At 43.0% G+C, this 23,612-nt stretch overlaps 1 protein-coding gene across 2 annotated transcripts; it reads left to right on the plus strand.

Moving 5' to 3' along the window:
* The first annotated feature begins 718 nt into the window (after positions 1–718).
* Positions 719–21,809, plus strand: LOC149314235 (membrane-spanning 4-domains subfamily A member 15-like). Of its 2 annotated transcripts, XM_089520700.1 has the most exons (8): positions 719–902; positions 2,560–2,587; positions 10,768–10,946; positions 12,149–12,268; positions 13,651–13,707; positions 16,331–16,477; positions 19,869–19,988; positions 20,446–21,809. In XM_089520700.1, exons 3-8 carry the CDS (start codon positions 10,770–10,772, stop codon positions 20,452–20,454), a joined length of 630 nt encoding a protein of 209 aa, XP_089376826.1. In that variant the 5' UTR covers positions 719–902; positions 2,560–2,587; positions 10,768–10,769; the 3' UTR covers positions 20,455–21,809. The 2 variants fall into 2 exon arrangements, with proteins under 2 accessions (XP_089376826.1, XP_089376825.1); XM_089520699.1 differs by lacking the exon at positions 2,560–2,587 and having other exon boundaries at positions 720–902.
* Positions 21,810–23,612: the final 1,803 nt, after the last annotated feature.

Here is a 23,612-nt window from a genome sequence, read left to right on the forward strand (position 1 = left end):
ACAGAAAAATAAATGCATGATTATTGGTCCTGCTCCAAATGGAGGCTATCTGGGAATTCCTCCTTGACAGAAGGTTGGAATGGAGGGCGTAACCTAGAAAAGTAGGACATCTAGTCACCCTGCCTCTGAACCAGTCTTGCCAAGAAAACCCTGTGATAGTGGACTCTCTGGAGACCAAATTTTGAACCCCAGCTCAGCCATGGAAGCCCACTGGGTGACCTTGGGTAGGTCACATTCTCTCAGCCTCAGGGAAAAACAGTGACAAACCTCATGTGAACCAATCTTATCAAGAAAATCTTGTGATCGGGTTGCCTTATGGGCAATATCGCATTATGCTTTGACGGCGCTCTTGTGCCCCTTTCATTGCTGTTGGATTCTGGGGTTTGCAGTTCAGTGAAGCATAAGAGCTCTCTGGCTGAGGATTCTAAATGACTCTCCTTGAACTACAAATCCCAGGATTCCACAGGAGGCAGTTAAAGTGGAACAATAGCCCTATAACAGTAAAGAGGGTGGTATCTGGAGTCCAGGGTTTGCCTCCCTTCTTGGCCATGGAAGCCCACTGTGGGCGAGTCACACTCTCTCAGCCTCAGAGGGAAACAATGGCAAACCTCCCCTGAAGCAATCTGGGCAAGAAAACCCCATGCTAGGTTCAGCTGAAGGTCAGCATCAATCGGAAATGACTTGGAGGTCCAACAACAACAGCAGCAACAAGAAGAAGAAGCTGGGCTCTGTCAGGGATTTTCCAGGAAGGGCTCGGGAGGGGGGTCCGTTTGCTTCCAAGGGAGAGGAGCTGATGCTGTCAGAAGGCGGGCGGCTGAAGCTGTCCTCCTCCTCCTCCTCCTCCCAGTAAACACCAAACCCACCCGCTTTCTGCAAAGGAGGAGCAGCGTGTGTCGGCTACAGTGAGTCTCTCCTCCAGGCCCAAAGGAGGAGGCATTGCTTTGGGATGGCTGGGGGGGGGGGATCTAAAGGGGTCTAAAAAGGAGAAGGAATGGCGGAGATCTCCGCTTGGGAGGAAAGCCAGCTTGGCTGGCGCTACACTGTCCTTATCCGGGGGGGGGGGGGGAGGGATCTCTTCTTGCTATGCAGTTATCGCGCTCTCATCCCGCGTTTACTACCAGGGTTCTCTTCTCTCGGATTTGGAGGTTAGGGAAAGACTTACAGTAGTGGGGGTTGAGTGTTGGACGCTGGAGACCAGGTTTGGAGCTCCCCCCCCCCCTTTGCTCGGCCATGAAATCCACTGGGTGGCCATGGGTGGGTCACACTCTCTCAGCCTCAGGGGAAGGCCAGGGCAAACCTCCTCTGAATAAGTCTTGCCAAGAAAACCCCATGATTAGGATCTCCTTAGTGCAGTGGTCTGAGTGTTGGGCTATACGTCTCTGGAGAGCAGTGTTATTCCCTCCTCGGACATGAAACCCACTGGGTGACCATGAGCAAGTCATACTCTCTCAGCCTCAGGTGGAGGGCAATGGCAAACCTCCTCAGAACAACCCTGGCCAAGAAAACCCCAGGATAGGGTCGCCTTAGGGTTGCCATAAGTTGGAAATGACTTGAAGGCACACCACAGACATCACAACACATTTAGAATTGTTTGCCAGAGAGCTCCTGGGGAGACTCACCAAAGTACTCAGGGGGTTCCCTAGGATGCAGCCCTGGTAGCTAGAGTGGAATCATAGGGCAATAATTGTGCAGTGCGAACAGACCCCAGGAGGCCAGGGTTCCGCTGGGTTTCCTTGAGCAAAGAATGCTCTCTCAGCCTTGAGGCAACTTTCTCGGAATAATTCTTGCCCAGAAAACTCTATGAGAGGGTCACCATAAAACAGAGTTGACTTGAAGACAGACAACAAATACTTGTAGGGCCAAGTCCTCCCTGCCTTGGTGCCAGCAGCTTTTTCCCTAAAGGATTTGGGAAGTGTGGTGTATCAGTTTCCTGTCAGATAGTGGACATATTTGTTTCTCCATTTGCTTTCACTGCTTTCTTGAGAGTTGTTGTTGCATGCCGTCAGGTCGTTTCCAATTTATGGTTCACCTTTTTTATGGTGACCCTAGCAGTGATGGTGAACCTTTTAGAGACCGAGTGCCCAAACTACAACACAAAACCCACTTATTTATCGCAAAGTACCACAACCCTCTGGCTTTCTACTGACAAACTCTAGTGAACTCTGTGTTGGGACAATGGTGTGCGTGCCCACAGAGAGGGCTGTGAGTGCCATCTCTGGCACACGTGCCATAGGTTCGCCACCACTGCAAAGGTGAACCTATCATGGGGTTATCTTGGCAGGTATCTCCAGAGAGAGGTTGTCATTGCCATCCTTGGAGGCTGAGAGCATGTGAGTTTCTCAAGGACACCCAGTAGGTTTCCATGGCTGAGCCAGGATTATAATCCTGGTCTCTAGAGTCATAGGCCAGTGCTCAAACCACTACACCACGCAGGCTTCCTGAGAGTCCCCTCTGCCAAATTACTTTCTTCATTCTTCTTTTGATCCATTGGAATTGTGGAGCATTTCACTGAGCGTTTCTTCTTGTTGTCTGTTTTCCTTATTTGTTTATTTCTTTCAGCCTGATTTATCATTATATTTTTTTACAGGTGATATTTACATTTATTTATAAATCTTTCCTCCAGTCCAGTACCCCTAGACAATAATTTCATTATTATTTTCCCCATTTCTCTATCCCACTTCATGTCATTCAGAGGAACTTTAAAATCCATGTATTTGAGGTTTATCAGATGCGAGTTTTTGGTGATTTTCCCGCCTATCGTGCAGTGTTAGCATCACGAACATTGAGCAATAACGCAAAAGCGCGATGTTCTTCCAGACGCCATTCATTTCTATGGGAGCCCGTTGCGCAACGCTCCCGTAGTTTAAGCATCATTCCTCCCCCTTTTGGGCATTGCGGGTAAAAGTGGAAGCCAGGCCATGGTCTCCCGTTATCTTGCGAAATGTGTTGCGAAATGGTTTGGTGTGGTAGGCATCAGCGCAATGTAACGCTAAAGTTACTGATTGCTAAGTTCCCATGATGCAGGGCTGCTTTTTGACCCCATTCCCTTCCGGTGGCCTTCCTTCCTTCCCCCCACCCGGGGAGGGGGTGGCGGCTCTGTCTTGCATGAACACCTAGGAGGTTTCAAATGTAAGGAACCTCCAGGGGTCATCCATTTCAGCCCCATTTCCTCTTTCCTGCATGGACACCTGGGAGGCTGCCCCATTCCTCTTTCTTGCATGGACACCTGGGAGGCTGCGAATGAAAAGGGTCCCTAGGGGTCATCCATTCCAGCCTTATTCCTCTTTCCTGCAAGAACACCTAGGAGGCTAGAAATTTAAGGGGTCCCTAGTGGTCATCCATTCCAACCTCATTCCTCTGCCCTGCAAGAACACCTAGGAGGCTAGAAATGGGCACTCATGTACATACATGCATCTGGATATATATATATATATATATATACATACATATTTATGTGAATATTTTCTTATAAGCAGATAGATAGAGAGAGAGAGAGAGAGAGAGAGATGTACAGTGGTACCCCGGGTTACGAAATTAATTCGTTCCGCCGCCGCTTTCGTAACCCGGAAACTTTCGCTAGCCGAAAAGCCCATAGGCGCTAATAGCGAAAGCCGCGATTTCGTGCGAAATCGCGCCGAAAAGCACCAAAAATTTTCTTCGTAACCCGGAATAACCTTCGTAACCCGGAACTATTTAATTGAATGGATTTTTTTCGTAACCCGGAAATTTCGTAAGGCGGCGCATTCGTATCCCGGGGTACCACTGTATATATAAATATATATAGATCGATGTATCAATACTGACTGCCACCAATCCCGTCATCCACTGCCTTTCCCCAGGGGCCCATCTGCACCTCCCCTTCTGCCTGCCACTGATCCCATCATCCACTGCCTTCTTCTAGGCCCTTGGACAAGTCACACTCTCTCAGCCTCATAGGATGGAAATGGTGAACCCCATGTGAACAATCCTCCCACAGCCAGCATGTGCATATATATGATCTGCCTGCCACCGATCCCGTCATCCACTGCCTTTCCCCAGGGGCCCATCTGCACCTCCACTTCTGCCTGCCACCGATCCCATCATCCACTGCCTTCTCCTAGGCCCCCTATCTGCCCCCCTAATTCGACCTGCAACCCTCCCAGAGAAAGCCCTTGGACAAGTCACACTCTCTCAGCCTCATAGGATGGAAATGGTGAACCCCATGTGAACAATCCTCCCACAGCTAGCATGTGCATATATATGATCGCTCATAGTTATAGTTATCTACCCGCCTGTAGATCTGCAAGAACACCTAGCAGGCTAGAAATTTAAGGGGCCCCTAGTGTTCATCCATTCCAGCCCCATTCCTCTTTCCAGCATGGACACCTAGGAGGCTGCAAATGCAAGGGTCCCCTAGGGGTCATCCATTCCAGCCCCATTCCTCTTTCCTGCACGGACACCTAGGAGGCTGCCACTGAAAGGGGCCCCTGGGGGTCATCCACTTGCAAATTCAAATGGGCATGCGTTCACATACATGTATGCAAGTATAGATATCAATATAGATATAGATGTAGATATAGATATACATACATATATGTTAATATTTACTTATAGACAGATAGATATAGATAGATAGATAGATAGAGATAGTTGTATCCTTATAGTTCCTCTGGCATATTCAAATGGGCGCTTGTGTACATACATACATGTATGTGATATATATATATATCAATACATATTTATATGAATATTTACTTATAAACAGATAGAGATAGATAGATGCGTGTGAAAAACAGGCCTGTGGGGGAGTTGGGGGGATCGCTTCAGCCATAGGGAGTTGTGAGGAAGGGGTGAGAGAGAGACAGAGGGAGGGACAGAGGAGGAAAAGAAGCCCTCCTGCCTCCAAAGCAGTCTTTGGAGAGAAAAGAGAGAGGGGTGTAGTAGGGCTAGGGGGTGTTTGCTGTGCTCCATGTGTATGTCTCTGTGGGGGGGGGGGGCAGAGGAAGACAAGCTTGTGAGGGGCTGGGGGGTCTGCAATAGGAGCTCTGAGGAAGGGGCGAGAGAGAGGAGGGAAAGAAGCTCGCCTTATCCCCCAATTTTGTCCCTCCTTAGTCTGTGGGTGAAGCCCAGGAAAAGAGAGGGAGTGTGGTGGGGTTAGGGGGTCTTGCTAGCCCTGGAGGTTGAGGGGGTTGTATCTCAGCACCAGGAGACTCCTGGCTGGTGGCTTCTCCAAGCTTTCCTTCCCTCCTTCCTTCTTTATTCTCTCCCTCCGTTCCTCCTCATGCCTTTCATTCACAGCTCTGGTTGGAGAGAGAGAATCAAAGCGGGAGGACAAGTGTTGGGGTTTGTTGCTGCTGGTGCCAAAGCAGCCTTCCTCACATTTGGCTTTGGGGCGCCTGGCAGGGAAGGTTTCTTGTTTGGCACCAGATATGTGGATATCTGCAACCCTCCCAGAGAAAGCTATCCCCCTCCCCGAAAGCAAAAAGGCCACCAAAACCTCCAAGGCGCATGCGCAAATATGTTGTTGCGAAATGCGAAAGACAAAAGGAAGGCGCAAGTGTAGTAAATAGTTCCGCAATGCGTTATTTCGTATCAGGGAAATTGCAGCTTTCGCGCAACGTCGCGCTATTGTAGCGCTAACATAACGTTATGAGTGAAAGACAGAAAAGCAAGCAATATGGTAAGACATCGCGCGAAATAGTCATTTCGCAACGTTCTTTACATTTCCTTAGCACAATTGCAGGATCCAAAACTTGAGTCTGATAAACCTCTTTCTTTCTTTCATTGGCTTGATGATTCTTTTCCCTGTCCATGGGTATTGGGATACCAGACAACAAAATGTTACAGTATTTCCTGCACTGCAAGGAATTGGCCTGTGGGTCTTTTCTAGCTCTATGATTCTATGAGTACAGTCGCCCCTCCTTTTTCATGGGGGATCCATTCCGGACCCCCCTGCGAAAACAGAAAATTGCCAATATTCAAGCCCCATTGGCTTGAGGTGACACATGCCTCATTTTGTCCCCCTCCATTTACCACCTATGAACAGGCGAGGGACACGAACCTTAAGTCCATGAAAACAGAGGGACATCTGTATATCCTCCCTTACAAAAGCAACACTGATTAACAAGTTCCATGGTTTTTTTTTGGAACATCCAGTCTTTACAACCAGCGGTGTAGTGGACAATCAGAGCATTTGTTTTCCAAACTCTACCTGTACATAAAAGAAAGAATCTAGTGTTTACTCTTGGCTTTTCCCCTTGGTTTCAATTGGAGCTTGTTTCAATTGGACCTTTATTTTCAATAAAGGTCCAATTCTCATGCCCAGAACTGGACACAGTATTCCAGGTGAGGCCTGGCCAAAGCAGAATAGAATGGCACTATTCCCTTGATCTAGACATTATACTTCTATTGATGCAGCCTAGAATCATATTGGCTTTTTTAGCTGCCACATCAGACTGTTGGCTTACATTCAATTTGTGGTCTACTAGGACTCCTAGATCCCTTTCACATGCACTGTTGTCAAGCCAGGTGTCCCCCATCCTATATCTATGCATTTCATTTTTTCTGCCTAAGTGCAGTACCTTACATTTCTCCCTGTTGAAATTGTTTTATTAGTTTTGGCCCAGTTTTCTAATCTATTGAATGACTTTAATAAATTAGAAAGCTGACCCAAATCTAACAAAATCTAACAAAATGAATTCTGATCCATATCAGAAACACCACACTAGAGTCCCAGTCCAGATTGGGCTGGCCATACAAGTTTTTTATTTTTTTCATTTTTTTAAAAAAAAGCCATTGAGACCATTGTCAACAACATCTGTTCTAGTTTGGCTCTTGGGTTCTACTGCATTTCCTCTCCACTCCATTACCCTTTTTCTTTCCTATCATGCAGATCTTTTGCAATAATTTTCAGCCTCCACTGAACCCAAGGACACTGTCAGTGCAACAACATTAGAACAAATTGAGCAATCCATGCACCGCATGAAGCAATTAGCTGGAATGATTTGTCTTGATGTTTTGTTCCAGAAGTGACCACAGAGAGCATAGAATTATAAAGTTGAAAGGGACCACTAAGGGTCATCTAGTCCAAGGGCCACCTAGCAATATTGGGCCTAGCAAAGAGAAATAAATGATTTAGGAGATTATCACATGGGGGATGGGACGTCATTGTCCTCTCCCTGTCCCGTCCTTCTCACGCAATCGCGTTAAGGACTTTCATGCGATGTCACGCTTATCGGGACATTGTCCCATCCAGAAAGCATGAGTGACAGTGACTGTGGGAAAGTCTTTCAAATGACATTGCGTTGATCCTGTCATTGTCTCCTCATTGAAGTGGCATTGCCCTGGCATTTTGCATTAACAGTCATTCACATTAATGCAGTGGTGCTTCAATGACAGAATAATGACAGGATCAGTGCTATGATATGAAAGGCTTTTGCGCAATTCCACTCACAGACAGGTATGGACAGGAGAGCGATCCCATCCCTATCCTGTCTGTGTGTTATAATCTTACTCTCTTGTGGTCCATTTTGGACAGGAGAAGGGGTTTCTAAGTATGCAATTAGGAGAGGTTCAACCTAAGGGGTGAGGAACATGCTGGACTGAAACCACCATCACCCTTCACCATTTGTTATGTTCACTAGGGCCAATGGGCTAGTGACCACACATTCCCTATCCGTAACCTAGCTCTTAGGACTTCCTTTGATGGATTCTTTCTTGGGAGAGAAACTGGCAACCCCAATAGTGGCAGAAGCTGATAGATGAGACTTTAAAGTAAAATTAGCCTATTTAATCTAGAGCAGTGCTTCTAAAGCTACCTGACATGAGAGACTGGCATTTTCCTCCCTTCCTCCCATTGTGTCAGGGACCTATACCATATTTGTGGCCAGTGACTACAATTGTTTCTTTTTTCCTGGAAACTCTCCAGGGACCAGCAGGTGACAGCTCACAGACCCATCCATAGACCCCCATTTTGAGTAGCACTGACTCTACTCCTTTCACGTAGCCGGCCCTAACAATGCACCTGTTATTGTTGCTACATGTGGGTATGAAAGCTTTTGTAAAGCTTATTTAGCTGGTAGTGGGTAGGTAAGAAAACCTATCATAACTTTTATCTCTTCAATATACTGTCTTTAACATTCCAGCTCAGTGCCTCCAATCAGGATCTCCTGGCTTCACTGTAGAATTTTCTGTAGAGAGATCTTGTAGTACCTTTGAGACTAACTAAAAGAAAGATATTGGTAGCATGAGCTGACTGAAGTCTACGAAAGCTCGTGCTACCAACTTCTTTCTTTCAGTTAGTCTCAAAGGTGCTACAAGATCTCTCTACATACTGATTCTACAGACTAACATAGCTATATCTTTGAATGCTACCACTGTAGAATTTTCTGCTATTAATGAATGGAGCAAAGAAGTTGCCTTCTCTTGCTAAGGCAGAAGGTGCCCTCAGCAGTTTGTGAAAAGAGGAAGGAAGTATCTGTGTTTATATGAGGAGTATGCTGGTACACATGGTTCAATCCTTCTCACTTGCTGTAGGAGCAGCTAAACTAACTACTGAGCTAGTTTATCATGCTGTCTGCAGAGGCATCTTCTCTTTTCTATTTTGTTTCCTCTCAACGAAACCAAGGGAGAAAGCCAAGAGTAAACACTAGATTCTTTCTTTTATGTACAGGTAGAGCTTGGAAAAGTACTATATCTTAAAAGTACTGTAAAAGTACTTTTTTGTACTATAACTCTCTTGTAACTTTTCCAAGCTTTGTTTCATTAGGGATAAAAGGAAGCTGGCCAGTGCCTGGCAACATAATAAAACAATGGCAAGCTGAAGCTCCAGGTTTTATTGGTTGACCAAACAGGGTAAAAATTTCTATTAAATACTTTCCTCACCACCACCACACACACCCATCTTATTATAGCCTTTTTTAAAGAAAAATCAGAAGTGACATTCTGGTCGCTTATGGTTTCATCAAAAGGGATGGATGTCACCCATGGATGTACATGTTCCATCACTCCACTTTGCAGCAAGAACAGCTAAACCAAGAATTGGCAGAGGACTGTACAGAATCTGGAGACTACACTGGGCCCATTGTCCATACCCTGGCAGCTCCATGGTTGTCCACTCCTGGCTTAGTCACTCCCACTAAAAATTGAATACAGTTGGCCCTCCACATTTGTGGATTTGACTTTTGCAGATTTGATTATTTGCGGTTTTGATTTGTATGTTCTCTCTAGGAATCCTAGTCTAGGTCCTCCAGTTCAACTCTATCAGAGGTTGGCCATAGAATTGTGCTGGAGAACCTAGAAGTTCCTAGAAAAAACGCTTCTCTAGGCATATGTAGGCCCTCCAGCATGATTCTATGGTCAACCTTTGGCAGATGTTGACCATAGAGTTGCCCTGGAAGACCTAGAGTTTTCTGGGGAGGTGGTCTCTCAGGTTAAAAAAAAAGTAGTGTTTTTTATTTGCATTTTCCTCCCACTTTCATGGGGGCCTTCTGATCTTAACCCCAATGAATGTGGAGTGCCTACTGTAATTGACTACCATGCACGCTCTGCTTATTCACAACTAGCCTGCATTCTGGTAGATTCCTGGCATATCATTGCCAGGTGGATATACACATTGCCTTTTCAAAACTGGTTTTCACTTTAGATCTCAATAATAATAATAATAATAATAATAATTGTATTTATATTTCCTGCCTCTCCCTGCGGATTGAGGCGGGATTACATCCAGTAAAATCCATACAAGAATATAAAAATACAAAAATATAATCAATAAAATACTCAAGACAATAATAGTTTCAAATAAAGATTAACTGTATCATCATACCATAATAGCAACAGCAATAAGGTTGTACAGAAATTACAATCAAGGAGTGGAGCATTAATATAACAAATTTCCTATACAGGGTCAGGTGGGTAAGCCCGCTGGAAGAGATCCATCTTAACTGTCTTCTTGAAGGCATGAAGGGTGGTGATTAGACGGATCTCTTCCGGTAGGTTATTCCATAGTTTTGGAGCAGCGACACTAAAAGCTCTTTGGGAAGTCATTGTTAATCTAGTCTTTTGGTATTCTAATAAGTTCTTTCCAGATGTTCTGCAAGTGTGAGGTGGATTGTGAAGACTGGTAGCCAACAAAGGGTAAATGTGACATCACTCTAGGTATAAAACAATTTTAAAATCTTGTTGCATCTTAAAGATTACCACATTTAAGTTGTCATAAGTTTTTATGCATTAGAGCCCATTTCATATGATCCATGATTTATTACTTAAGTCGGCAGATTGTGATACAAATCCTTGCGTGGATGGTTGAAAGGGAGGGGTTATAACTGGTAGGATCAAAGGAAAGTGAAATGCAGAAAGTACAAACAAACATAGAATCCTAGAGTTGGAAGAAACCAAAAGGTTCAAGCACCTGCCATGTAAGAATACACAATTAAAGCACTCTCAACAGATGGCCATCCAGCCTCTGCTTATAAGTCTCCAAAGGAGGAGACTCCAACACACCACATGGCAGTGTGTTCCAATGATTGTTACCATAATCGTGATCTTTAACAAACAGTAGGTGGGTGATAACATACATTCTTGCATTGATGAACTGAAAAATATATGTGGTGTGATTCAAAAGCTTTTGTCCCTAATCACCACCACCTCCATGCAAAGTGTGTTGTCTGAATCAGTGTGTGAGCATGTCTATGCATGGCTTCACATATGTGAGAAATGCCAGCTGTGCCTAGAATCTGGCTTCAACCCATTCTGCTCTATTTAATGTGTGTTAACCTCTCTTTGCTACAGAAATGGCCAGCGCTGTGACAGAGTGTGGAAATGTAAGGATCATCACACAAGTGGTCCAGCAGCCGGGTCCACAGTCAGCAGATGTTGCTGCTGCTAGCATGCTTGGGTCTACTTCCACTGTGTCACAGATGATGCCACCTGAGATCAAAAATGTTGATACACTGCCAAAAGCACTTGGGGTAAGAATCTGTAGATTTATCAAACTAGGTCCAAATCCCTGTCAGGCTTGTAGATGGTCAAGTCATATCCTCAATGGTCCAAAACACACTTCAGAAATAATCCAGTTTGAGACCGCTTTAACTGTGCTGGCTCAGTGCTAGGGAATTCTGGGAACTGTAGTTTTGTGAGTCATTTAGGCTTCGTTGTCAAGAGAGCTCTGGTGCCACAATAAACTACAATTCCCATGATTTCCTAGCACTGAGCCAGCACAGTTAAAGCAGTCTCAAAATGGATTATTTCTGAAGTGTGTTTTGGACTAATGTCTTTCAAGCATCTTAATGAACCCAGTTGATTAAAAAATGGAGTCATATACTTTACTCATTAACATATTCCAATGCTTTGTAATTAGGCTTCCCTCATCTGAGGGCTTGAGCCCTTAATTCTGGCCTTCCAGGTGAACAAGAATAACCTGAGGGCATGAGCATTACCATGAAAAGTGTGCACACATGTACATATACATACACTTTCCTCATTCATGAAGCCTAGTGTTTGCTTATTTGTTTGTCTGAATGGTACAGTCTATGCTTAATTCATTGTGCTTAATAGCATCACCAGGGGCTGTTCCTTGTATTAAGCATCACTTTCTCTGATATCACAAGGAGTCATTCCTTGATCGCATGTTTTGGCTCTGAAATCTCAGACCCTGGGATAATCCTGGCCTGACAACCCTACTTGTGGGAGTATTCCAAAGGCTGTTAGACTATAGACCAAACTGCATATAAGACAAAAAGCCATTTCACACTACATAATTAAAGCACTATGAATCTAGGATCTGGATATGATACTGTAAGCTCTGGTAAAATACCTGTTACAGCTTCTTAGAGGATGGACTTACACAGCTCTTTAGAATGGTGGGGATGCACAAGCCAAGCAAGGTGAAGAGAAAGAGGTTTGCTGATTTTGATTCAGGAGAGATGTAGTTGGTGACCTTGAGAGGAATGATAGGATAACTGGAGGTGATTTTAACTGTGATGAAGGAGGTGATTCCAGTGAAATATATGTTGGTGACGGTTGGTAATGGGATGGTGGGTATCACTGTTTAAACATATCAGGAGGGTAGCAAAGCTGATGATGATTATGTCAGTGATGATGACAGCAGGAATGCTGATGCTGCAGATATTCATGAATAATAATCCAAAACCTTTTTCTTCTCCCCCTCCAGGCTGTACAAATTGTTTTGGGGGCTACACAGATAAGCTTTGGCATTGTTCTAACTATAGCACAGGGGAACTTAAAGACCCTCACTGTGAAGAGTGGGATATACTTCTGGATTGGGATCTTGGTAAGCAAACTTTTGGACAGGTTGGGAAATCATCCATCAGTTCATAGCATAACTTTCTCCAACATGGTGCCCTCCAGATGTTTTAGATGACTGCAACTACCATTAGCCCCAACTAATGTCATATGACCATGATGGCGAGCCTGTTGCACACGTGCCACAGGTGGCACGCGGCGACATTTCGCCAGGCATGGGGGGCGAGGGAGAAGGCGGAACGGGGGCATGCCCTTTCCGCCTCCTCCCTACCATTTTCGGGCCTCCCGCTGTCTCTCTGAGACAGCGGGAAGCCAGAAAATGGCGCCTGGGAGGAGGAGACAGAGGCGCGTGCGCGTCTGTCTCCTCCTCCCAGCCCTCTTCCCTCCCAGCTTCCCTTCGCTCCGCTCGAAAGGGCTCCATGGAGCCCTTTCACGCGGAGTGAAGGCTGAGGAGGAGGAGGCTGGGACGCGTGCCCAGCCTCCTCCTCCTCCTCCTCCTGGCTTGCCTTCACTCGCCGGGAAAGTGCTCCACGGAGCCCTTTCTTGACGAGCGAAGGCCGAGGAGGAGGCAACTGGGATGCATGCCCATCCTCCTCCTCCTCCCGGCTTGCCTTTGCTCGCCGGGAAAGGGCTCCGTGGAGCCCTTTCGCGGTGAGCAAAGGGCAAGGGCCCTTTTGCCGGCCTCTGACGGCCCCAGGAGGGACCTTCAGGGGCCGGCAAAGGCCGGAGGACAGCGCGCCATCCTCCACGGCCCTTTTTCCGGCCTCTGATGGCCCCAGGAGGGACCCTCAGGGGCCGGCAAAGGCCGGGGGAGGAGCCAGAGGCTCCCTCCCTCTGAAAAGGTGGTGGAAGCCCCACCCCCTTGAGGGCAGAAGCCCCGCCCTGGCACCCAGCACCCATCCTGGGGGTAGAAGCCCCGCCTCCGGCATGCGACCTTAAAAAGGTTCGCCATCACTGTCATAGGAGCTTTGGAAGGTGCAGAGGGTTGTGTACCTAGTCACAGACAGAGTCAGGGAAGCTTGGAGATAGAAGAGGGGGCCCAACAAAGAGTAACCCACCCACAATCCCCTAATGCCTATGGCTCACTCAAATGTTTATTCAGCTGCAAACTTTGCTTCTGTCTAATAGATACTTGCATGGTCTTCACATGTGACAAGGAACTTGTTTGCTTCATACTTTTCCCTATAAAGTGAGGACTTCTGAGTGGTTCTACATGTTACTTTTCTCAGGAAAAAACATATTAGTTATCAAGCAGAAACATGTGAAGTAAAATGAGCAAGAAGTGGGTAAATGAAGTTTTGAATTCTTTCTCAACCTTGGGTGCCTACCTGAATTCTGAGGACTCTCATTTCTGGATATGCAAAGAGATTCAACCTGATGCTTGTCTTTTGTTTTTCCTGTCCTGTACAGCTGTTATTTTCTGGGTCATTACTTGTGGAGATGGAGAAACGAAAGCATGTTTGGCTGGTAAATATTTTCTCTATGTGTGTTTTCTTAGGAGTAAAGCCAATATAATACATATGTGTCACAAGCTGATGCCAGTACCTTTTCAGAGTGTAAAAGGGGTATCTTGAGGGGAAGTTGCTCATGCATATTTGCAATGCATTAGAATGAGAGAGAGAGAGAGAGAGAGTTACAATGCTGTGTTGTGATCTGAAGACAGGTATATATTCATAGGTTAAATCAGTTTAATGTTCCACTTACAAATCCAATCATTTATATATCACAGTAGTCATCCATAAATTTGTCCATGCTTTTATCAGGTGTGCCATCAGAGCACATGAATGATTTAGTACATGTTCTGAGTGCACATGCCTGCCAGGGATCTTGTGCCTTTGGCAACAGCATGTTGGGCAAATTGAACTCAAAAACCCCATTCATATAGAACTCACTTCAAAGTTGAACATACTGTCATCAAAATACACACAATAGTTGCAATGAGGAGTAGTAAATATTAAACAGTATGTGCAGAATAAATACCATTGCTTTAGAATGGGGAGTCAACGCGAGAAAATATGCAAGACTGCATGGGTTTGGAATTAAACAGTTTGAGGTTGTAGGGGGATGATAAGAGGAGGAAGAGATGAGAGAAAGAGATAAGTTCAACAGATGGAGGAGGAGAGCAGCTCAAACACTTGTTTCAGGTAGACTCCATCCTCCAGAATATTTACCTTTCCATTTATATTCCTTTTTAAAGTATCTCAGGATGGGCAAATGAGGATGGCATCAGTAAGCTTTGTAAAATAAAGGAGTTTCTTCAAACAAAGGGTGTACATCCTGGGCTACCTGAGAGACCTTGCCCAATATTTAGTTTAACAAAAAGGTGATATTTTCAAAGGAACATGTATTTTAAAAAGCTATCACAGAAGCATTAAGTCCATCATCCTTGCCCCAAAAGAGATGTTTTCTATCAATAATTCATTTCTTGCCCACTGTAGGGCCACATGCTGGGAGAGACCAAACATAGTATGTGGGATAATTGGTATTTCTATAGTTTTATCAGGAAACCTAGCAGACCTGGTGATGGTAAATAATGGACTTCAGCAGGGGTATTAGCTAGATTTGACCAGGAGAGCCCCTTTCAACTAACCTTTGCTATCTTAGGCGATAGATATTTTAAGATATACATATGTACATCTTGACAGAGGTGTTGTACAGATCTGGCTGTTTTCCTAAGGCCTGTGGTTTACACAAGAGCTGGAAAATGTGTGGATCTCCAGGTACTGTTGCACTTCAACTTCCATTGCCCCTAGACATGGTGAGAAATGATGGAAGGTGCATTCCTGCAGTACATTCCCCATGCTGTCTCTTCATATTAGGCAGCATCCCATTAGTGACAATAGGTATGCATAAGTGTGGCTTACATATGCATAAGTCTCTTTTTGGACAGGGCACAGGGGGGTTACCCCTCCATGCACCATTGAAGACATCTTCCCAGCAGTGTCAAGCCCTGGGAAGAAGAGACGGTAGAAGCAGTGACTACTTACCAGTGGGAAGATGGGAGACTATTCAGACAAAAAAGTTGCTGCTGCTCTGGACTCCAGGCAGAAGGGAAATGAAATTGCACACTATCTGCACATGAACCCTTCAGCTGAGATCAGCTGTTTCTTCCTCTGAATTGCCTCCATCTTCTCATCTGCCCAAGTAAAGAGCAAGTTACTGGGGACCCTCCTGACACTTAAAGCTGCCAGGATAAGAAGAACCAATAACATCCAAACAATGATATCTTTATTGGGCCAACCAAAATGCACACTTACATGTTGCAAGCTTTCAAAGCCATGCTGGCTTCTTCATCAAGCAAGGTGTTAAAATCCAAACAGGAGAAAAGACGTTAGTTGTAGGCCTGCATTTTGCTGTTTCTGGTCTTAGTTCAGATGGTAGGGAGGGTTCGTTGCAAGCTGACACCCCCTCCTCTGGCCATGTAATCACTGGGAGATTCTCAAAGTCAAGGAAATTTAATGTTCATTTGCAACTCAAAGAAGATGCTTCCTTTGAATCCATCATGATAATCTCCCAGTGACCACATGGCCAAAGAAGGAGATGCCAGTCTGCAAATAGCTCTCCCTACCATCTGAGCTAAAACCAGAAACAGCAAAATGCAGGCCTATGACTAACATCTTCAATTTTTTTTCTCCAGTTTGGCTTTTAACACCATACCTGATGAAGAAGCCAGTGTGGCTTTAAAAGCTTGCAACATGCAGTGTGCATTTTGGTTGTTCCAATCAAGGTATCATTGTTTGGATGTTACTGGATTTGCTATGGGGCCAACAGCTATCCCTGGATGTTTTTAGGATGAAGAGAGGACATGGTAGTGCACAGGTGGAGCATTACACTTCACCTTCTCAGTACAGGGTCTTGATTGTTCTCTGCAGTCTCTCAAGATAACTTGCCTTGCAGCAATGTACAGATCTTGTTCATCAAGACAGCAAAGGTAGTACAGTACCCCGTATCCAGAAATAACTATGTGGAACTTCTATAATGTCAATAAAATCAGGGTAGTAAATTCCGAGGTTGGCAATTTCTTTTCAGAGGTATGAAGCTGATCTAATAATTTTACCATTTATTTTATTTATTTAACTTGCTGATGAAGGTCAGAGCTTCGTTAATTGCCAACTTGTTAGTCTGTGTGGCTGCACTGATCGCAATAGTCCTCCATGCTACTGAGATTGCACACCAGAAGAAATCAGAAAAACTTTGTGATGAACTTTACCTTGTATACTGCAATCGTCGTGAAGCGGTAAACTTCCTCCCCTTTCTCTTATTTTGTCTCTTTCTAAGTGATAGGGATGGAACAAATAATCAAAATATTCCAAAAAATGATTTTAAAAATGCTGATGAGAATCCTAGATAGATGAGAATTATTCCGAGAGGGAAACTTACAAGTTTCCTGCACAGAAAATAGCTTTTCCGTGCATAAAATAACATTTCTAGAAAAAAAATACCACAAATATTTTTTGCACTTAGGGCTTTATCATACCAGCCCTCTTCTCGCTGCAATCACGGGGGGGGGGGGGGGGGGCAGTAATGCACCTCTTTTAGTGCCACTATTACTGCATCGGTTTTCTTTCGGGTGAATGGGGACTACTGCCCCCATCACACTCCCTTCTCATCCTTTGCCTTAACTCCACCTTCCCTTCCCAGCATGTATGTATGTATGTATTAGCTGTTCTTGTGCTACTTCAGAGATCTGCAATTCTGATTTAACATTTTAATTTTTTTATCAGAAACTTTGATGCTGTGGAACTCTGGAATTGTGTGACAAAAAGAGGAGAAAAACAATTTAAAAATAGCAAGGTGGAGGAGGAAAGGAAGAGGAGGGGGACAATGATTGCCCATAACACGACTGTCATCATGGGAATGATTTCTGCACCCAGGGCATTGCTTTAATGGCAGCTCATTCACAGGTTTCTCCCATGAGTGAAAAGAGATGGTCAAGGGACAGGGCAAGAGGGAAGTGGCATCGTCACGGATGCCGCTTTCCTCCCATGGGAATTGTGGTCTAAAAGCCACATATGACAAGTCCCTTAATAATCTCAAACTTCAAACAGTCATTAGAAACTGAAGAGTCTTCTATGACTTTCTTGCAGCAAAGAGAATTTTGGTAAAATTATTTGTTCGTGCCTAAAGTTTGAATGAAATGTACAAAAATGTACATCCTTAATTTGCATATATATTTGTCCCTCCATATTCACTAAGGTTAGAGGCACAAGACCCCCATGAATATGGAAAAACTGCAAATAACAAAAACGCCATGTTTTTACCTGAGAGGACGCCTTTCTAGGAATCTCTAGGTCCTCCAGTGCAAGTCTGTGGTCAACATCCAACAGATACTGACCACAGAACTTCACTGGAAGAGCTACAAATGCCTAGTAGAGTATTCTCTCTAGGAATCTCTAAGTCTTTCAGTGCAACTTTTAGTTAAAGTTGATCATAGAGTTGTACTGGAGGACCTAGATATTCCTAGAGAGAATATATTAATCAAATCCCTGAATAATCAAAGCTGCAAATATCAAAGCTGCAAATATGGAGCGATGAGTGTAGTTGTTGTCTGCCTTCAAGTTATTTCCCATGTAGGGCATACCCAAATGACCCTATCATGAGGTTTTCTTGTCAAGATTTGTTCAGAGGGGATTGCTGTTGCCTTCTTGTAACTTGCTTAAGGTCAGCCAGTGGGTGTCCATGGCTGAATGGGGATTCAAACTCTGGTCTCCAAGTCATGGTCCAACACTCAAACCACTATACCATACTGGCTCTCATGCATGTAGTAGCATTCTCCTAAATTCGAATTAAAATGACCTCATTCAGCTAAGGCTCAAAGCACAAAGAAAGCTTCTGTTTTGTCTCATAATGAATGCAGAAATTGGTTTCGCTACAGCACAGGAGAAGCCAACTGTGGCCCTCCATATATTATTAGACCACAATTCCCATGATCCTTCCACATTTGACATACAGGTTAAGCTGATGAGTCCCTATATTGGGAGAAAGGCAGGATATAAGAAAGTAAAATGCATATTTCACACAACTGAGTTATCAATGCCTCATTCCTGCTGGTATCATCGTAATATTTACAACCAGGTGAAGGTTTCATTTTTAGAATAACAATTTTTCAGATTAGTTTTAGACTTGTGTGTACTCACACACAACATGTACATACATACACTGATTTGGTTACACTCTTAGAAACACATCATAGATAGGTAATTATGAAATTATTATGAAGTGAACTATTTCCAGTATAATAGGTTGTTCAATAATATTTGGATTACTTTTCTGCTGTACTTTATTGGAAGGAGAAAAATAATCATTGCTTTAATAGTAACAATGTAGTTTAATTTAACTAAAACAGTAACATTCTAGTTTATGTATTTTTGTATTTGCTTAAACATCCATGTTTGTTAACTGATGTGGATAAACAAAATATCTTCTTTTCAAAAAACTTAAGACTGTCAGCCTGGTCTACACATGAAAAGTTTAAAATACTGTCCCTTAAAAATAAACTTAGCACTTAAGAGGTAAGGGATTGATTGCAAAAGAACAATGGGACTGTGATCTCTGCAGACATAAATTCACCATGTTGAGCACTGTAAAGCCAACATCTGTTGTAATATCCTCTAAACAGAAAAATTGCCCAATCATCTTACAGAAACCTCTGGAAGAGCATGCCATTGTGAATGGATTAATGGAAATACTTTACCACAATTTTTGAACATTGCATGAATATCCATTCTCATGCTAATTAATTAAAAACTAATCCCATGATGAATAACCTTTGGACCAAAATGTATCTTCACTAGAAAACTATCTTTAGATAGATTTTTTTCTTAAAATAAAAAAAGGCAATTTAAATTTTTAAAAAATCCAATATACATTTTAAAGATCTATTTATTTATTTTTAAAAACATTTATTTTTATCCACCCGGCTTGATTTTATGGTGTTTTAATTTTTAAAGCCACTGTGAGAATTCTTGTGGACCAAGTTTGAAGTAAAATACTGAAAAAATGTTTTCAAAAAATGTAAATGTAAAGGCTGGGATTGTTCTGATTCTATAAGGTCCAGAAAAGTAAATATTCTTCAGAGCATCCTGTCTATACACTAATCTTACATCAAAAATAACTGACAGAAATAATTAATCTTTTGGTTTTACAACTGATTAGAATATGTTGCTGTATAAGAGGTAAAAATTTAAATGGATAATGGGAATGTTTCTTTAGCTACGAAGGTTTATTCATCATGATCTTCCTGCTGGAGTTCAGATTGCTGCCAAGTATTTGCACTGTATCCAAGTATGTGTGTAAGAGAGGGAGAAGTGGAGCTCCCTTGAAAACAAGAACAAAAATGCTCCGAAAAATGCCAGTTTTGAACACCCAAGCTTCAGCATTGAGACCCTTTTCAGGGCATAGCTGGTCAGTCTCCATCTTTATAGGTTCCTTGTATCTCATTCAAAAGCCTTCAGATATTGATCACTAAACCAGAAAGTTCTGTAGGGCCAAAATGCTCTGAAACATGGATTCTGCATTCCTAGGCTATGGGTTGTGATGGTTCTTCCAGTTTGGGAATTATAATAAATTGAGTTTCAAGCAGCTAGATCAGTGGCACTCAGCATGACTGTTCCTTGCTTTGTCCACAGGAACTGGTATATGGACTGAACTCGATCTTTATCATCCTTTCACTCCTTGAAATATCCATCGCAATCACTGCCTTAGTGACTGGATACAAGGCCTCAAGACAGGAGCTTTATCGGTGGATGGTAAGAAGGAAACTCCATTTTTTTTAGCTTGCTGTTGTTGAAGCATACCTGGTCCCAAAGCAGTCTCCTTTAATTTGTCATTTAAATTCAAGTCAAACTCAAAATATTACCACAGTTTAGGAGCACCAAAGGTGCTCTTTCTTCCTTTGCCCAAAGCCATCTTGACTGGCCAAATTCTGTGTGTTGTATTCTAAAAAAGTGACTTTTCCAAACTCTAATCCTGCCCAGTGCTTCTTTCTGGCTTTGACAGTAGGGCTTCAAGGTACGAATGAAACACTTGAAAGCTAGGAATCAAAGATTTGATTCATTATCTGTGGACTTTTTTAGATCCTGATTTTTCTGCCTTGTTCGTATTTTTGTGGTCTTTGAAGACATAGGCAAAAAATGTGTGATTGGAGAGAAGGGATAAAGTACAGAATAATTAATAACTGAAGTCTTTTGTTGTGAATTTTTCCAGATATTGTAATTCCTGTCACACCACTTGTTGCAGTGCTGAGCACCTAGATTATTACTTTCCTTGATGCAAATTGGCATTGAACATCTCAACACCTTCCCAAGAAAGACCACAAACCTGAAGAGAAGCCACCTCTAAATCCTGATGACCTTTTGCATTATGTGCCTCTTTCTAGAAGGAAAGGAAAGGGTCTAGATTTGCTTGTGAAAGGGGGAACCAACAAGCTAATCAAACGGGCCTTCCCAACCTGATTTTTCATGAAAGTGTTATTGTGATGAGCATCTTAAAAATCCACATGCTATATTGGAACTGAAAATATATGTGAAAGTTAAAGAAAATGCCTAGCAGTTGAAATACACTTGTGGATCTTAAAGGTGTGGGTTGGGAATCGGTTGGAGTAAATTGTTAATGACCATGCAGTAAATTTCTCCACAAAAAGATCTTCTGTGAAGCCTATCACAGCAAAAGAAAACAATACAAAAAACATAGCAAAACAAAACAAAATTTAAAAAACTATCAGAACCTCAGCTATTTTGTTTTAGAGGAGAAAGATAAATCTTTATTTACCAAGGACTTTATCCTTTCAATTCTGCAGCTTGCTCCAGTACTTTTAAGGTTGCAATAATGTACATACCTGCTCCAAAAGAAGTGCCAATGAATTTAATATGACTTACTTCTAAGTAGACATATATAGTATTGCACTGAAAGGCTAAAAACTTATATAACAAATGCCAGTGACACAGCCGTGCTCAGTTCTGAACAGACAGGGATAGGATCAGGGGGAAACCAACAGTCTTACTTGCATAGGCTTCCCAGAGCGACAACTGAAGAGGGGTCCTGTGTGTCAGCCTGTATTACCTGGTTGTGTGACAAGCAGCCCCTGCTGAAATTCCCTCTTCTACACAGCCATTAATGGAACAGAAGGTCTTTCTAGTTTTTACTCTGGCAACCGTATTCCTGTGTTGCATACTATCTTCTTGCCTTTCATAGAAACACTTTGTTGCTTTCTTGCCTGAGAAAATTCAGAACCTCTAGTGTAACTTGCAGACACATAGCAGTTACTCAGTGGAAACACCTGAGAGATTATTAAGTTTATACTACAAGCCTATGTATAAACAACTCTAGATAAAGAGAGGCTGGTGTGGGAGCAAGGAAGGCATAGGGTCTTCTTAATTAGTATCCTTTCGTTGCACTATAATGGATGATGTAGGCAGATCAACAAATGATGATTTGCTGTGTTTCACCTATTTTTTTTTCTTCTGGTAATTTGCAGAACTACAGCAGATAGGTCAACGTGATTAAATCATTCAGTTCAGTGACCAGGCTATTTGATTTGTTAACATTAGTAAAGTTCTTGTGATACCATACAGTTTTGTTGTTGTGTGCCTTCAAGTCATTTCTGACATGGTGACCCTAAGGTGAATATATCATGGGGGTTTGTTGGCAGGTTTCCTCAGAGGGGGGTTGCCATTGCCATCCTCTGGGGCTGAGAGTGTGTGACTTGCCCAAGGTCACCCAATGGGTTTACATGGCTGAGCTAGGATTTGAACCCTGGTCTCCAGTCATAGTCCAACGCTCAAACCACTACACCATGATGTCACCATTTCTGGAGGTAGGAAAAATAAAAACTTAGGGGCCAATTTAAGTGCTTTGCAGAATGAAGAGAAGTCTTTTCCACTAAGACTTGGCTAAGCATGTCTCCTTGATGTGCTAGTTTTGTATGTGTAAGATCTTTTACACTTCAGGGAAAATTCAGGTATGCCCTCTCCTCCATCCCGCTGCCTGCATCCCATATAACACACACTAGGAAAGACTTAGTCACAGCCTTTCTTAATCTGTTATCCACCAGATGGATTGGGCTGTAAGTCCTACAGGCCTCTAGCCAGCTATGGGACAGCAGAAGTCCAGCACATACAGAGAGAAGGCCATTTCTACTAGATATGGAAACTGGTCAGTATGTCAGACTTAGCAAACTCTACTGGAGGAACCACCCCTACAGGGGCCCCATTCACACTAAAGAAATGACCCACGTTATTTCATGGATTTGCCACGATCGAATCTCTCCATGGCATTTTATCCCATACAAATATCATGTCTCCATGTCTCCAAGGGTCTCTCTTAGTGACTATCTGATTCTTTTTCTCTAAGTTTCAGTGAGAATCCTGTATTCTTTTATTTTTAAATTTTTCACTCAACAGTATCTTTTTATAAGTAATTCTAAAGACAATGTTTTTATTATTATCAACTCTGTATGAAGTATTTCAAGGAATTAGTAATGGTTCTGTCTTTGTTTTTCTTCTTTCAAAGTGCCTGTAAATCTTTGCTGCATTTAAACAACAAAGATGTCTATGGGAGCCTATTTGTGTGTATGCTTATATGCCCTATATATGCCAAGAGCTCATCTAAAGGAGTGGTTAAGAAAGTGACAGAAGAGACCCCATCTCTTCCATCACTAGTGGGTTTTAGCAAGCCATGACTTTCAGCTGTATGATTGTTAAACCAAAACAATCTGAGACAGTGAGTCTGTGAAATTTCATGTGATTCCTGAGTAGACAGTTATTTCTTTCACTTTTGCCTCGTTGCTAAGAGAAGTGAGCCCTTCTTGTAATGAAAAAATATCGAGACGTTGATTTTGCAACTGCTTTGCAACTACTAAAAAATGTGCGCTACTGCACTGGTTTGAATTATGTATGAAAATGAGCACTTATCCTAAGCCTCTGCACTAATATTACTCTAAAGAGCGTGATGCTGGCACTGTGGGTTTAGCAGTAGCTCTTTGGGTCTGGCCAGTAATTTCCAAGGATTTTAGGCCAGACTGTTGAGGGTGTTTACTGTATAGCACTTCCCTGCTATTTGTTTTATACATTTATACTAAAATATGTTTGTCACTGAGGTGCGAAATACCCTTTCCCCATAATAAAGGTGACTTGTTTCTCTATGTGTGTTTCTGTTTCATATGCAGGATCAGATTCCACCTGTAGCCTAACCAGAGACTGGAAAGTTACTAATGGGGGGATATGTGTGTTTCATTAATAATGAATAAGTGATCATTAAAAACTATTCCCATTGTATTTATCCCAGCACTAGTTCCGTTTTTAAGCTTTTAAACCACAGGACCGTTGCGTTTATCTCTCATGCAAGCAAACTGATGCTCAAATTTTTACAACAAA

The sequence above is a fragment of the Sceloporus occidentalis genome, unplaced genomic scaffold (genome assembly GCF_023333645.1).
Source record: "Sceloporus occidentalis isolate IW3139 unplaced genomic scaffold, rSceOcc1.0.p SCAF_4, whole genome shotgun sequence".
In the NCBI taxonomy this organism is placed as follows: Eukaryota; Metazoa; Chordata; class Lepidosauria; order Squamata; family Phrynosomatidae; genus Sceloporus; species Sceloporus occidentalis.

Bases quoted from the DNA above. Each gene is read 5' to 3' on its own strand.
- LOC149314235 (XM_089520700.1), top strand. From the start codon at position 10,770: ATGGCCAGCGCTGTGACAGAGTGTGGAAATGTAAGGATCATCACACAA. The intron at 10,947-12,148 runs GTAAGAATCTGT...CTCCCCCTCCAG, and splicing joins CACTGCCAAAAGCACTTGGG to GCTGTACAAATTGTTTTGGG. The intron at 16,478-19,868 runs GTAAACTTCCTC...CTTTGTCCACAG, and splicing joins ACTGCAATCGTCGTGAAGCG to GAACTGGTATATGGACTGAA.